General features: G+C 39.6%; 1 protein-coding gene across 3 annotated transcripts in view; it reads right to left on the minus strand.

Moving 5' to 3' along the window:
* Positions 1-14,118, minus strand: part of CAB39 (calcium binding protein 39) — an 83,588-nt gene that overhangs the window by 16,458 nt on the left and 53,012 nt on the right. For 2 of the 3 annotated variants that reach the window (XM_069024121.1, XM_069024120.1), the window contains one exon: positions 3,808-3,964. In XM_069024121.1, coding sequence (XP_068880222.1) covers positions 3,808-3,921 — 114 coding nt within the window. In that variant the 5' untranslated portion in view covers positions 3,922-3,964. Of the gene's footprint in view, positions 1-485; positions 831-3,807; positions 3,965-14,118 lie in introns of those variants that run through there. The other variant, XM_069024122.1, reaches the window with a different exon arrangement.

Genomic DNA, 14,118 nt, shown 5'->3' on the forward strand with positions numbered 1-14,118 from the left:
AAGAGCTAAGTTCAATTAGAGGAGCAGCATGTCCTCTCACCTGCTACTTCTGGAAGAAGCCTCATCTTTACCCCTTGAGTAACAGCCCCACACTGGAGGCCAGGCAGATTACTTAACCTTTAGCCTTCTTTCAACCACAGATTAATTGTACACATATGCATAACAAATGTAAGATTTTACTGCTTTGTAAATGACAGCATTAACTCCCTGAATGAAATCTGACCTATGGCAACATGGCACAGCATCACCCTGGGACAGCTGAGCCAAAGCAGCTCATGGCCTAGCCCCATTACTCAGTGTGCTGCCACCACACGCAGCAGTGATGTAAAGGAGAGAGGCCAACCACACCTGCAAGGGCAAATCTGCCTGGGATAACAACAGGGCTCCGACAATCACCCAACAGCCCAAAGGGAGCTGCTGTGACCAGGTTAACCCAAGGTCAAAGGGTAGCAAAGAACAACTTGATTACATAAGTAAATATTTACCTGCACGACAATAAATGTGTGCCACACACCAAAGAACTGGTAGCATGAAAAAAACGCTGGTATCAGCCAAAGAGGAGGAAGAGATGTGAATAAAGACTAACTAATGGACTAGATCAAGGGTAGGTCCCACTTACAGGAAAGAAGGTTTCCTTCCCCTTCCCTTTAGCTCCCCTTTCTGAGAGAGCACAAGTAATGGAGAACTAACAGCATATATGATTAACACATTTTCAGTTATAAAGCACTTGACATCTCATTTCCCTTCCAAAATACCGACAGACAGCAAGCCAGGACCTCTGTGCTAAGCACAGCACTGCAGCCAGCAAGCACCAGAGCTGTGGCACATGAGGCAGATGGGAGCAATAAGCCACAGGCCAGCTCTCACAGCCGCTCTGGATCACAGCTCCTAAACAAGCACCACGTGCTTAAAGGACATTTCAAATGACCTGGAGAACTACCTGGTTAATTTTTCTCCAGTCCTCACAGAGCTCAAAAAGCAGATTAACATGTAACTAGGATACACCTGAATTTCAGATTTTTGGTTATAAAACAAATTTTCCAGTATTACAGGACAAAATGTTTCATAATTGAACAAGACATTACTATTGTTTTACATCTTTTACTTTGAAGAATATCTTCCATTTTCATTATAAAGAATGGACAGGAACACACACTGTCCAAGATTTAAAAATCTTTATTACCTCCTTTGATTTTTTGTTTCCTCTCCCAGAACATTAAAAGTTTTAAATTTCAGCTTAAGCACTGACAAAAAATAGGCATTCTGTTCAAATGTAGTTAATTACACGTATAACTTCGAGGGAAAACTGGTCTAATTTTCTTATAAATCTGTATTTCCAACTGTGCTACAAAATTGTTAAAGAGCATTCACCATGTAGTAGCAAACTCAGCATTATAAGAAACAACAGTGTAAGAAAAGTAGGTAGTCCCTTAACCCAAATGGGTACCTTTACCACAAACAGTAACCAACACTGAGTATGTAGCATGCTGCCCAAGCACTGAGATATGTGACAGGCTACATAAGCACACCCCTGGATCAAACAGCAACAATGACAAAATTACTGAGACACACCATGTTTTATACAAGTCTAATCACTAATAAAATCAAGTAATGAAAACAAGAACAACTTTTGCATCCTTCTCTCCTTTTAGTACCAGGCAGCAATTTTTGTGCTTTATGTACAGTGAGTTTTTCTATTTCTGTTCCACTGCTAGCCACAGAACTCACCCTGCCATCAGCACAGAATTCCTCTCCAAAGTAGGCTGAAAAGTTACACTGCAGAAAGGATCATCATAATAAAAGGGATAATGAAAGAGTAAAAGATGCCTAAATACTGAGATATGGACATGAAGAAATGTTTGTTCAATTCTAAGACCCTTACTGCTCAGACCCCTGCTGTCTTTTAACTCCAAATTCACTCCAGTCATTTCTACAGACTGGACAGGAAGAAGGCATGAATTCAAGGTGTCCAATCAGAGCTGTGCCCTCAAAGATCTGATGACTGGTCCATAAGATACTGAAGACCCTTCTCTATCAAACCAGCAAACCACCTGGGCTAACCAGTCACAACCAGAGACACCTTCCTGAAGTCTTGGCCTGCCAAGGAAACAAACAATTCCGGATGAATCTCTGCATGGAGCTGTGGACACTGGTGTTATGAATGTTCAGATTCATCAGCTGGTCTCCTTTGTGAACAGCAAGGATGACAGTGAACAGCACTACCATACCCAGGCTCATTCCCCTGAATGTCAGGATTTAGCCCTCCTCACACTTAAACTAGTGAATGTGGGCTGCCTTTGTACTCCTGTAAACATAATGTGTTACTTTCTGTATGATACAGGAAAAACCACTCCATGGGCTTAGCATATTATTTCTTGTCAGAGCAGCAGCCTCACATAAATGAGGTCTTTCAAAAAGATGGAGGTGTGGGACTAAAGGCCAGCAAGAAGAAATGGTACATAACCTTCAGCTACAGCATCAAGAACACAGCCATGTGCTACAGGACACAACTGCACACAATGGGATGATGTGGTCTGTTCCCCATCGGGAGTCTAAGCAAAAAGAGATGACACAAAAGAGCACGGATTTTAAGATCAAGCCACACCTCCAGGAACTATTAATGAGGCCGAGATAAAGGAGGCAGTGCCAAGTCTCATCAGAGACTCTTCAGAATGGACCTAGCCCTCCTCTCCTGACAGAAGTCTCTTTTAGAAAAAGAAGAAAAGCAGCAGCAAATGAAAATCCTTCCAGCCTTCACACAAGCCTGCATAAAAGACCGTAACATTTTTCTCTCTAGGAGAGAAAAAGCATCAGAGGAAAGTACTGTGGTACTCTGCAAGACACCTGGAACATACCACATGGTGGCAATAGGGTAGAAGATGCTAATTATTAAAGAAAATCAGAACTAAGATGGCAATTTCATTAAGATCCTTAGAAGTAGTAGTGCCAAATCTAGGTGAAACAGTGCAGAGGAGCTGCCCCCACTCTGCTTAAAAATATATGTGAACATGAAAAGATTGTGACTAACTCCCATATGGGACTCTGTGGATGCCAAGAATAAGAGATAAATATTAGTTAAATAAATAGTTAAATATTAGTTAAATAAATAATAAATAAATAAATAAATAAATAAATAATAGTTAAATAATGCTGGGAGAGGCTCCAAGGAGAGTGTTAATCTAAACCTCTGCCACACAACTCACTAGGTGGGATGCAGCTGCACACAATCTGAACTTTGAGGTCAGTTCCTGTAAAGCTATAAAATCAAGAGTGCCAGTTGAGAAGTCAATGACTGTGGACAGGTACAGATCCTGAAGTAGCAAGACATCCATCTAAAGGAAACTGCACTAGCACAGGAACTTTTCACATCTTACTGTGGGCTGAACAAGAGGCAAGAAAGCCAAAATATATTCTCTGCTGACATCCATGAAGACACAAAGTTCTCCAGCTTCAGTAAGAGACACTCTGCTCTGTTAAGACTTGCATGGACAAGTAGAGACAGAACTACTTGTGCAGTAGTGAAGGCACTGTGGTGGTCACAAGCACCAGAACACTGTACAGCTGCCTATTAAAAGAATGCAATGTCCTACAGTTCCAAATCAAATTATTTTAAATATCATTATCAGCTGCCAGTGGCATAAGCCAACCAACCAACAAGACACGCAGCTGTTCAAAGGTACGTAACTTACCCTTTATCAAGGTGTAAACCCCCAAAATAATTCCTAATTGATCCAGTTTAAACAGCTGTAAATTCCCCTCCCCCCCACTTTCAAATACAGTTTATCAACTGAAACATCACAACTGTACCTTTTCTGCCTTTTTGTCAGAGATGTCTTGTTTTTCTAGAACTGCCATGCTCTCCTTCAGGTTTTTCACTATGTCTGCAGGAGACTTGTGGGACTTGCCAAAGGGGAATGGCATGATTGCAAACCACAAGGTATTCCTTCTATGGCTCCTGCTTCACCTGGAAAAGAAGAAAGAAAGTACGTCAAAAATAGACACTTGAGCTCTGTACAACAACACACACAAAGATCAAGATAGAGCAGGAAAGGTATTCATACATGGAATAATGATCCTTGACAGCTGAACTAGAGCTTGCCATGACAAACTTAAATTCTTGTATTTTTAATTCTTTTAAAACACAAGATACAGAATCTAAGAACTCGCATTAAGATCATCATCTTGTGCTTCAGGAGCAAATTAAAGAGTACATTAACTATATCCAAAGCCACATACTGCACACTTGCCCCATATGGGCAAGACTTACAAGGATCAATTATTCCAATTAATACTGTCAAGCAAAATGCTGTCTTACATGAGGTGTTTGACACACAGGTCCTCATATCTCTGGGGTTCTGCAAAGTCTGTCCAGGTATGTGCTTTTACCCAGATCCATTCCACAATGAATTTGCAAATGCAAAGCAGACCCCAAAGTCTGCGCCTTAGTGCACTACAAACACGAAGCAGGCGAGGCTACAGACAGCAGCCTATTCCTGTCAAAACACCGGGCATGTCCTGGCATTTTTGCATCAGTAGTAATACTGAAATACAGTCTCACCCTCACACATTTTATGGGAAATAAAATTTGTCACCTAGCAGGGATATATGCAGCACTTGAAAGCATTAAAACCAACACCTGATGTGGATCTTTCTTAAAAGGATAAAACATGTCTTACAGGAGAAATTTTCCTTCCCTAAAAATACCTGGCTCTTGAATACAAATATATTTATTTTTCTGTATATTTACATGTCTTTACTTTTACACACACACAGATATATATACTCTCTTCTGTGTACAAAATACCAAAGTACTACTGGAATGAGTGAGTGTACTGAAGCTTTTGTTACTAAACACATACACTGACATTTAAACAATAATAAAACCTTCTTACAAGTGAATTCCATAAAGCATACTTCTACAACTCTAATCTGGACAGAAAAGAACAGGAAATCCTCCATTAAAAATGCTGACAGTGCTACTTCTGCTAGACACAAAAGACAGCTGAAGCTGGCAGAGCAGAGCAGAGCCTGCACTGTCATTCCAAAGAAGGGGTATTACCCTGAAAGTTGAATTTCTATCTCCCTGCAGTGCCTGCCTAGCTAGTAACAAGTCAACTATAACCAGTACATTAAAGTTTCTTATTTGACACGATGCACTTTGCTCCTTGATTAAAATACCAGCTCATCTACCAGGCACTCCAAAACATTACTCTTGATCTTATTCAATAGAGTTTTAATCAGGGATTAAAAATTCCAATGTAATGCTATTTTTGAGTTATTTTTATTTTTAAAACAAATAAGCTTGGCTGGCCCAAGTGCAACAATTTAGAGGGTAAGAACAGAAGAACTTGGATTTTTAGTCAAGTAAATTTCCATAAATAGAAATTTCAGGTAACCAGTTACAGAAATCATACGTTCTCTGTTCCATGCCTGCAACTGACTTAACCCATCTGATAAAAAGCATAAGGTAGGTAGTTTTTAATTAGATTCCTTTCAGATAAGAGTATCACCAGGAAGGTTGAAACAAGACCTTCCACTAGCCATTTCCAATCTTTAACAGATCACAAGGACTTTCTGTGGCATTTATTTTGTAGTATGTGTCATTACAGTAATTGCTCATTCACAATCTGCACAAAGAAGGGGCTGTAACACTGAAATTACAAATGCAGGAGATAAAAAGAGATCAAAAAGTGCTCACAGGTCATTCCTCAGGAGAATTTTATACCTCAAACTTTATCCCATCTAATGGAACAGAAACCTACAATTAAGAAAAGCACCAGTACTTACTGCTATTTAATGAAAATACAATGGCATTTAAAACAATATTTAAGGAAAATTATGGTATTTTCACACAGGATTTTTTTTCCTAGACAGTGTGAAAATAAGCACAATTTCCCCACAACATACATGACATACCTCGAGCATCACAGCAACATTTTAAATGTTCTCTGTATCTCTCCCTTTGATTACTACTTCTGCCAAATTAGGATGAGCCCTGAAAACAAATCTGAATTCTTTCATGTTTGCATATCATCACTGATAATAATAGTATTTAACAACTACTCTGCCTATTCATTCTGGAAGACTGTTATACCCATGTAACAGAGAAGGACTGGCTCAAGAAATTGCCAGTCTTAATTCCTTGGATTATCCATTCAAACAGAAGCAAATCCACTAGGAATCAAAACAGGTAAGAGAACAAAAACGTATGGAACCACAAAATCTGGTATGACAGCAATATACAAAGAAAATAGATCAAACCAAAGAAAACAGCTCTGCACATTCATTTTCTGGATCAGAACTATGCTACTGCTAAAGTCTGAAAGACTACATGGACAACACACAACCTATGGAAACACAGGATAATGATAAACACTGTCCTCATGTGTGCCCAATGTCTAGGTTTGCAAAACTTGATTTGCCTCTAAACAGTGCTCAATTTTTTCTTTAAATTAACAGTAGTCTATAGGTTTGATTTATTCATGAAACCTTCCAGGTAAATCAGATCCACATACACGCATACTCAAGTCATACACAAGCTTCACTCTATGTACTAGCACATCTAGTAGAAAATAATCAGTTAGTAACAGCTCACTACCATACATTTATATTAAACATTTTCTCCCAATCCAGGTAAATTCCTGCATGAATCTCTCATAAGCAATTTAGAAAAATCAGGAATGATTGTCAGCACCACTAAGAAGGAAATCTATGTCCTTGATTACTGAAGGTGACATTTTGCTTCAAGGTACTTCTCTTATTATATAAAATGGAATAAATACACTGTTTATGCCATTACAGTTTTATTACTGGAAGGAATGCAGTGGCACTGCTGGGAACATCATCTGGGGCCTCAAGACTGAAGATCCCACAAACCCTGAAGCAAAATTCTGTTACTGAAAAACCTATGTCACATCCTGCCAAAAAAAAAAGGCAGGAGCAGTCCTTTGTCTCTCAAAGCTGTACTTCATGCAGGAGAACATAGGCTGTTCCTTTTTCAGCCCAGCAAAACTACCCCCAGCAGCACTCTGTGCACAATAGACAATGACAACATCTGTGTGGGATCGGAAAGAGCTGCCACCAGCCACATCTGCAACACAAGAAAAAAAGGGAACAACATCAAATGACATTTTCTGCAAATAAAAATAGGCCTTACGTCATGTCAAATGATAACTGATTCACAATACTAGCACCTGGTTGCCTTGCAAATCCGGGATAAAACATTGATTGTGGCTAAACAAAGGCTCATAGGATTCCGGAAGAGTTAAATTGCCAGAAGCACATGGACAGCTCTGTGCTCTGCTGGGCTGCTTTGCTTTATCTTCCCTTCCCAGAGACCTCACCTTCATCCATTTGTTAAGAGACCATGGACAATATTATACACACCTCAGGCTTTCTCAGGCATGCATTTTATTTCACCAATATTCCAGCATGCCAAAAGTAACAAAATTTAAGGCCCTCAAAGCACTGGGGTCACAGCCACAATTAGAAATCTGAAGTGATGTTATCAATCCCAATGGACCATCAAACAACAATATGGCACACAGCCAAACACCCAGAGATTTAAGTTCCACTGACACACCAGGCACACTGGGACATTTGGGCTTTTGTGATACCAGAGATAGTAGCCCTACTGTTTCAGATAGTATATAACTTCCAGCTCTGTCAATGCACCATGCATCCATGCTGTTTGCCTTATCTATAAGGCTTTGTATTTTTTTATTTGCTGGATTGACCACACAATCAATAATGTCCAATTGAAATCTAATGCATTCCATATGTAAGATTTTAAAGTGTCTGCTGAGTTAAAAAAACACAGCATTTCCCTGTGAGGACAACCATCCTGCAGAAAAAAAAAAAGCCACAGGAACAAATACAGAAGCATGATAAACAAATTCCTTTCCTTTACTTAATTTACATTCTCTAAAGAATAGATACACGAGCCTAGACTATGGTCTCTCATGTAGCTGAGCTTTTTTTATTTGAAGGGTCAGAAAATATGCTACCTCTATAACAGAAGTGTGTGCCACTGTTTAAAACCTGATTACTTAATAGTAGAAGTGTTTTTTTCTCTTGTAGGAAGTATGTGTTTGTTAGTGTGACATGTATGCATTGCTATTTTCAGAACAATATTGGTACAAGAAATAATACAATTACACTCCTGACTGCACTAACACATGTAGAGTTACTCCACAGACTAATGAATTACTGGCACCAGTCTGACCAGCACAGACTTTTAAAGGGAAGAAGGGAAAGAGATTTAAATGAATTGAAAGGCATACTAGCAGCATAAGCAAGGACACAAAGGTAAACTCAAACCTTTCTACTTTAGACATACCATGAATTTACCACAACATAAAACTTTTTTTCTCTGCACAGAAGTATAATCCATAAATAAAGCATCATTTAAGTATTCACACATATTCCTGCTCCAGAAAGCAAACCACCACCTATCCCCATGCAAAATGCTACTTAACTAATGTACAAAAACCCTACATTCCCAACTTTGTCAAAGAAACAGGTGCAGTGAACTCAATCCTTATTCTATTATGGCCCTCACCATTTAATTGTACTATATTAAGTCCTCAGATGCATCTTGCTGCCTTGTTTACACACAAGAGTTTAAGGTGACTGCTTTTGCAAGCTCCTAATGAGGAAAAGAGAAGGAAAAAACCCTTCAGCTATTTCCTGGCTGCAACTGCACATGATAAAAAAATCCAAGCCTAGTGAGAAAGCCCATGTAACATCTCTTTAATGTGCACATAAGACAAAAACTGCTACAGATCAAACAAAACCAACATAATTTTAGTAAGGCCAAATAATTACCAGTAAGGTTCTCCACAGCAGAAGAGTCAACCCTGGAGCTGGCCACTGCTGATGGGGAGGTCCCATTCCCCCTCTGCTCCCAGCACCACACTCCTTCCCCTTGTTTTATGCCAGGGCCAGCTGACCCATCCATGAGCTGAGCCACTCATGAAGCTACCAGAAAACTGACACGTAAAAGGAAAATAAACAATGAATAGTGTAGGGAATGTAGAAAAAACATCCCTTTCAGCACCAAGTAGTTGTCAATCAGCTCCCTCATCTCCCAGTCTTGCCATAAGAGCACCTCAGGGTAAGGCTGGAGCCAAATCAACAGCAAGACTGGAGGGGCAAGGTCACTTTTTCATTAGTTATTTTGAGGAGCCTAATATCTGTCCGAGTGCCCAGTGTGCTGACTGAACCAACCAAAATGGCAGAAGACAAAGCCAACAAACACGAGAGACAATAAATAAAAATAAAAATTCGGAAAGGTTTTTAAGACAAACCAGTACAAAATACCCTGAGTTGTGAGCTAGACCAAGCCCACGGAAGGGAGGAGGAGAGGGCTGAGGCAGTCAGGAGGGAAGGGCACATCAGCTTTGCCTCCTCCTCCAGGTAGAGGGAAGCTGCCAACCTCTATCCTGAAACCACATCATGTGTCGATTACCTTCCACAGTGCTAATAACACACAGGAGAATGCCTTAAGCAAATACACTTAAATAAACTAATGAGTCTACAAAGGCAAAATACCTAGTTTCACAATAAACAGTCGGGGCTGCACTGTATGTGGATTTTTAATTGACAATTTATCAGTCTATTACTGACAAAATATGCTGCATCTGGTTAAAAAGGGGCATGTTATTATTAAAAAAATACAACGCAGTGAGTTCATGTTTGTCTTGATAGACCTGATTTCCCTCAGAACCCACTCTTTTGCTGTATGCTTCTTGGATTAACAGGGATCATTAAACCAGTATTGAAAAAAATAACATAAATCAGTTTTCTTCAGGTGTAATTGCTACAAGCAGCTGTTAGCTCAGCTAGAATTCACCACTGTGAAGTCTGGTTAGAGCGATAAAACCAGAAACACATCGAGAAATTATGCATTTTTAAAAGCACTGTCTCACTCTCAGACATGCCCAGCATCCCAAAGGAAGACTGACAGCCATGCCTTTGATCCATGAACCATTTTTATGCAAGCTACCATGCTCCTTGGGAAAAAAAAAATACATTTGAGTACTTCAAAGCCAGAAGCAGGCACCTTATTAGCTATTCAACCCTCTTGTACAAGATTACAAAATTTCACCACTTATCAGAGTATTTAGGCAGACGTAAGTTCCTGCCTGTACTTTTTCTAAGTGTGGTTTGTGAGCAGAGCAGCCCTGCCCCAGACACGTGCAACAGCAGCAGCACGGCAGGACAGCAGCCAGGTGCCACTGTGAAGCATCTGGAATACTGCTGCCAGCTCATCACTGCTAATTTCTGGCTACAGCACGGCTTCCTGAAAGGCCTTACCACTTCTAATTGCACAAGTGTAGTTGACCGAGGGCAGCATCCATTATTTCCTTCAGTGTATTATTTAAATTGAGTACTCACATTCCTCATTAAAACATTCTTGCACATTTTTCACATGCTGTGTTCTACTACATCTTTCAATATCCTCATTCTGGATATATGGTTTCCCACTAGATTAAAAAATTTTCCAGAGCTTCAGTATTGTACCAAAGCAATTCTTTACTTTTCTTTTTGATATGTTAAACAAATTGAAACACGACAGCCTCTCATCCAAAATGTGTTTAAGTAGCACAGTTTATTAATACAAGCTCACCTGCAAAACTTTCCTATCACAAAGGAAATGAGATGGATAAAGAGCTGGAGTCACACCTCAATGTGTTTCAGGGCCCCAGCATGAACTGTTCAGTATAACCATGTGTTTCCATGGCAAAGCATGCCATTACCAGAACGGCTGTGGTTGTCAATGGTAATTACTGGCACTACCAACTGGCAAAATTTAAGAGTATAGTCCAGGTCTAAGGCATTTTTGCTATCCTCTAAATACTTCCATACACCTTTTCAGTATGTCTTTCAACGTAACTTTAAAACGCAAATAGAAGAATTACACCAAGCTTCTCTCAGGTAAGAAGTAAAACTACTGACAAAACTAAATAGCTAAAGCAATCAATGATCTGTGTGGATGCATTGTGATAATTTTGTGAGGAACATAATTCATACATACAAGTTTTCTTGAAGGACAGGCATGTTCACCTCATACTTGGCATGTCCCACCCACCACTGAACACTAGTATCTTTCTTAAAATTCACTATTAACTTGTTCTATCAAGTCTGCAGCACACAAAAGCTTTAATGTGATTCAAAAGCAGTTTCACAACTCTGCATCACGGAATTATTTGTGGTGTGACCCACTTAAAGATTAAAATGGAAAAAAATTCCCCTCTTTAAAACTGGCAACTTAATTCAGGGAAAAATTAAAATCATGAAGAAAAAAATTCCCTCCTGTAACACAGAAGAACCGTGAAGTGAACAAAAAAAATTAATTCAATGGATTCAGGGAAAAAAAAAGGGTAAAATTGGAAAATAAATTTCTACATAGAAATGAAATTAATAACGTGACATAGCTTCTTACTTTCTGAAAATTTCAAAGCAATAAAAATCCCTGGCAGTTCAGAGCCCTGCTTGTTTCTTTAGCACCAAATGCCAGCTGATTCCTTTCATTAATCAGGCTTCTCTCTTGCCATTCAATTAATTTACTGATCCTTCTGCCTCTTCAAGAGCCTACTTCAGCAGACACCTGCACCACGCTGGACAAAGACAAGGGCAGCTACTGCCATTAGCCTCCACTAGCTCACTGCAGCCTCCTAAAACTACATTATACTTTGTGACTTGTACATTATTATATTCATTGCAGTTTAACACACAGCTACAGAAACATCAAGTAGAAGCTGCTTTTAAATAGTATTGCTGATTTTAAGGGGCTTCAGAGATCCAGCATAAGCAGAAAAGCTTGTTAATACTAATGCTTAGAATCTGAAATCCCAGCCTGTCTCCATGTTGAAGAAAATCTTATGACTCAGCTTCTTTCCCTGGTGTACTGTTTAGAGTTACCCCACCCATCCATTTCCCCACAAACCTTACTGCTATACTGCAATATGGTATACAGATAGGCATGTAAATGCCTCACCCATTCCTTGGTAAGCATATTTAAAAATTAATTAAAATAATAATAATCCTACGTTTCACCACAAAAAGCAACTACTATCTCTAGCACACTGTGCACAAAAAACCAAAGAACTTACCTGAAGCTTCAAGAAAAGCTGTCAGACAATATGCCCACTTCTGCCCAGGTAGAAGCTGAAATAATTTTCTCATAACCTGGTATTACAGTCAATCCCCTGTTGGCTCAGTTGCCCATAGTGCATCATCACAAACCCCAGAATACTTGTTACATGACAAAAAATGCTGCAATTCTGTACATGCCATTCTACCCACCCCTGGAAGCAAAAATGCAAAGCAAGAGTCTCCTTTGTAACTATTTCTAGTTCTTTGTATATATTAATCCCATTCCCTTCCAGAGGTTCTCCTTGTACCAGATTTCTGATATACATCTAAGGGTCAATTTTGAGAGTGAAGTAGTGACAAAAGTGGAGGCAGAAGGACACATTTCTGATTTATTTCACATCATGAAATATGGCCTAGAGTTCACACATTCCAATAGCTCAAATCAGCTGTCTGAGTGTGAGAAACCACCCAGGTGACGGACAGGAAACCCCACCAGCACCAGAACATCAGCATTCAGCCTGAACCAGAAAGCTGGTGCAATGAGCAGGGGGAAAACAGATCACTTCAAACGCAAGCTGGTTATGTAAGGAAGGAGGATGAGAATCCCAAGTACCAGCACAAGGGAAGTGCATGTGCGCTTTCAGGGCATTTTGTTTTGAACAGAAGTTGAGAACAATTAAACCGCAAGAATACTCGGGTCTGGGACTGCTCCAGCCACAATCTTCTAAGGCACAATTTTCTTTAGAGAATATTCTCTCAAAAAAAAACCTACACTCAGTAAAGCCATTCTCTAGTAGCACAAATAATGAAGCTAGGAAGAAAAAATCAAAATTAATAAAGTATTTATAGCCAAATACAATTTCAGTAACAAGTGTGCCACTTTTAAAAGTAACTTTAAAGAAATTCACCAATAGTTTTCCCATGGTTTCTTTACTTTCTTTGGAGACCATATTCTGTGGCCTGCTAGAAATTGCTAATGCTCAACCTAAGTTTATCAAAGTTCAACACAACATAGCTCTTAATCTAATTTACCTTAAGATCACCAGATCTTTAACAAACATAACCTACAAAAGAGTAAGATCACTTAAAGAATAACAATATTAAAGCATTAAGATTATGAGCAGTAAAACAGTGACCTTGACATTGCTCAGGAACATCCTAAAAACATTGACTTAGGAACTGGGAAGACATACTAAGGAGTATCCCTCTTCCCATAGTGATTACTACTGGCCCCTGCCATAGGTGGCATGGAATTAACTCCATCCATCTCTGCTTTGACACACTCTACATGTGAAGGTTTCCCTTCCAAAATAATCCTTTTGGGAGTTCACAATTAAAGACTGTTTATGTTAGACTACTGTGGAGTTCACCTCAGTTCCATAGGCTTTACAAACCAGCTGGGATGACACGCAGTCAAGCATAGCTCAACTACTCGGGGTTCACTTTTGTGCATCAGCACGGTAGAACTACGGCTGAAACTGAAACGCAACAGGCACAGCAAGCTGTGCTGCAAAGAGTTGGTCACACTCCACAGAGGTGACTGAGACCACAGCTGACTCCTCAATTCTGCCACTGTTACCTCTACTGCGAGATCTCAGTAGTGTGATACAAAGATTAAAATACAAATCATTGGGAGATCAATTCTCATTAATCCAAGGTGACTCTCACTACATGAAACCAGCACAATTTGGTGCATGATCCAATGATGCCTTTTCCTGGTCTTAAAATCAAGAATCAAACACGGTTAGAAGGGAAAAAGGGGTTTTACCTCGGCATTTATTTCAAGGATCTTTAGGTGCACCACATCCAGGTGGAATATCCAAAATGCACACCGCAATGCACACACAAGATAGACTGGGTATAACATTATCTACAAAAGGGAGTTCCTGACAAATAACCTACGGGAGTTACGTACTGAGTCTCAGAGAAAGCAGGAGAGGGCAATCAATAAATGACTGAGAATCATGACACCACCATTACCGGGTTTCTTTTCCCTCTAGTTCATTACATCCTCATTCA

This window comes from Aphelocoma coerulescens, chromosome 9 (genome assembly GCF_041296385.1).
Source record: "Aphelocoma coerulescens isolate FSJ_1873_10779 chromosome 9, UR_Acoe_1.0, whole genome shotgun sequence".
Classification (NCBI taxonomy): Eukaryota; Metazoa; Chordata; class Aves; order Passeriformes; family Corvidae; genus Aphelocoma; species Aphelocoma coerulescens.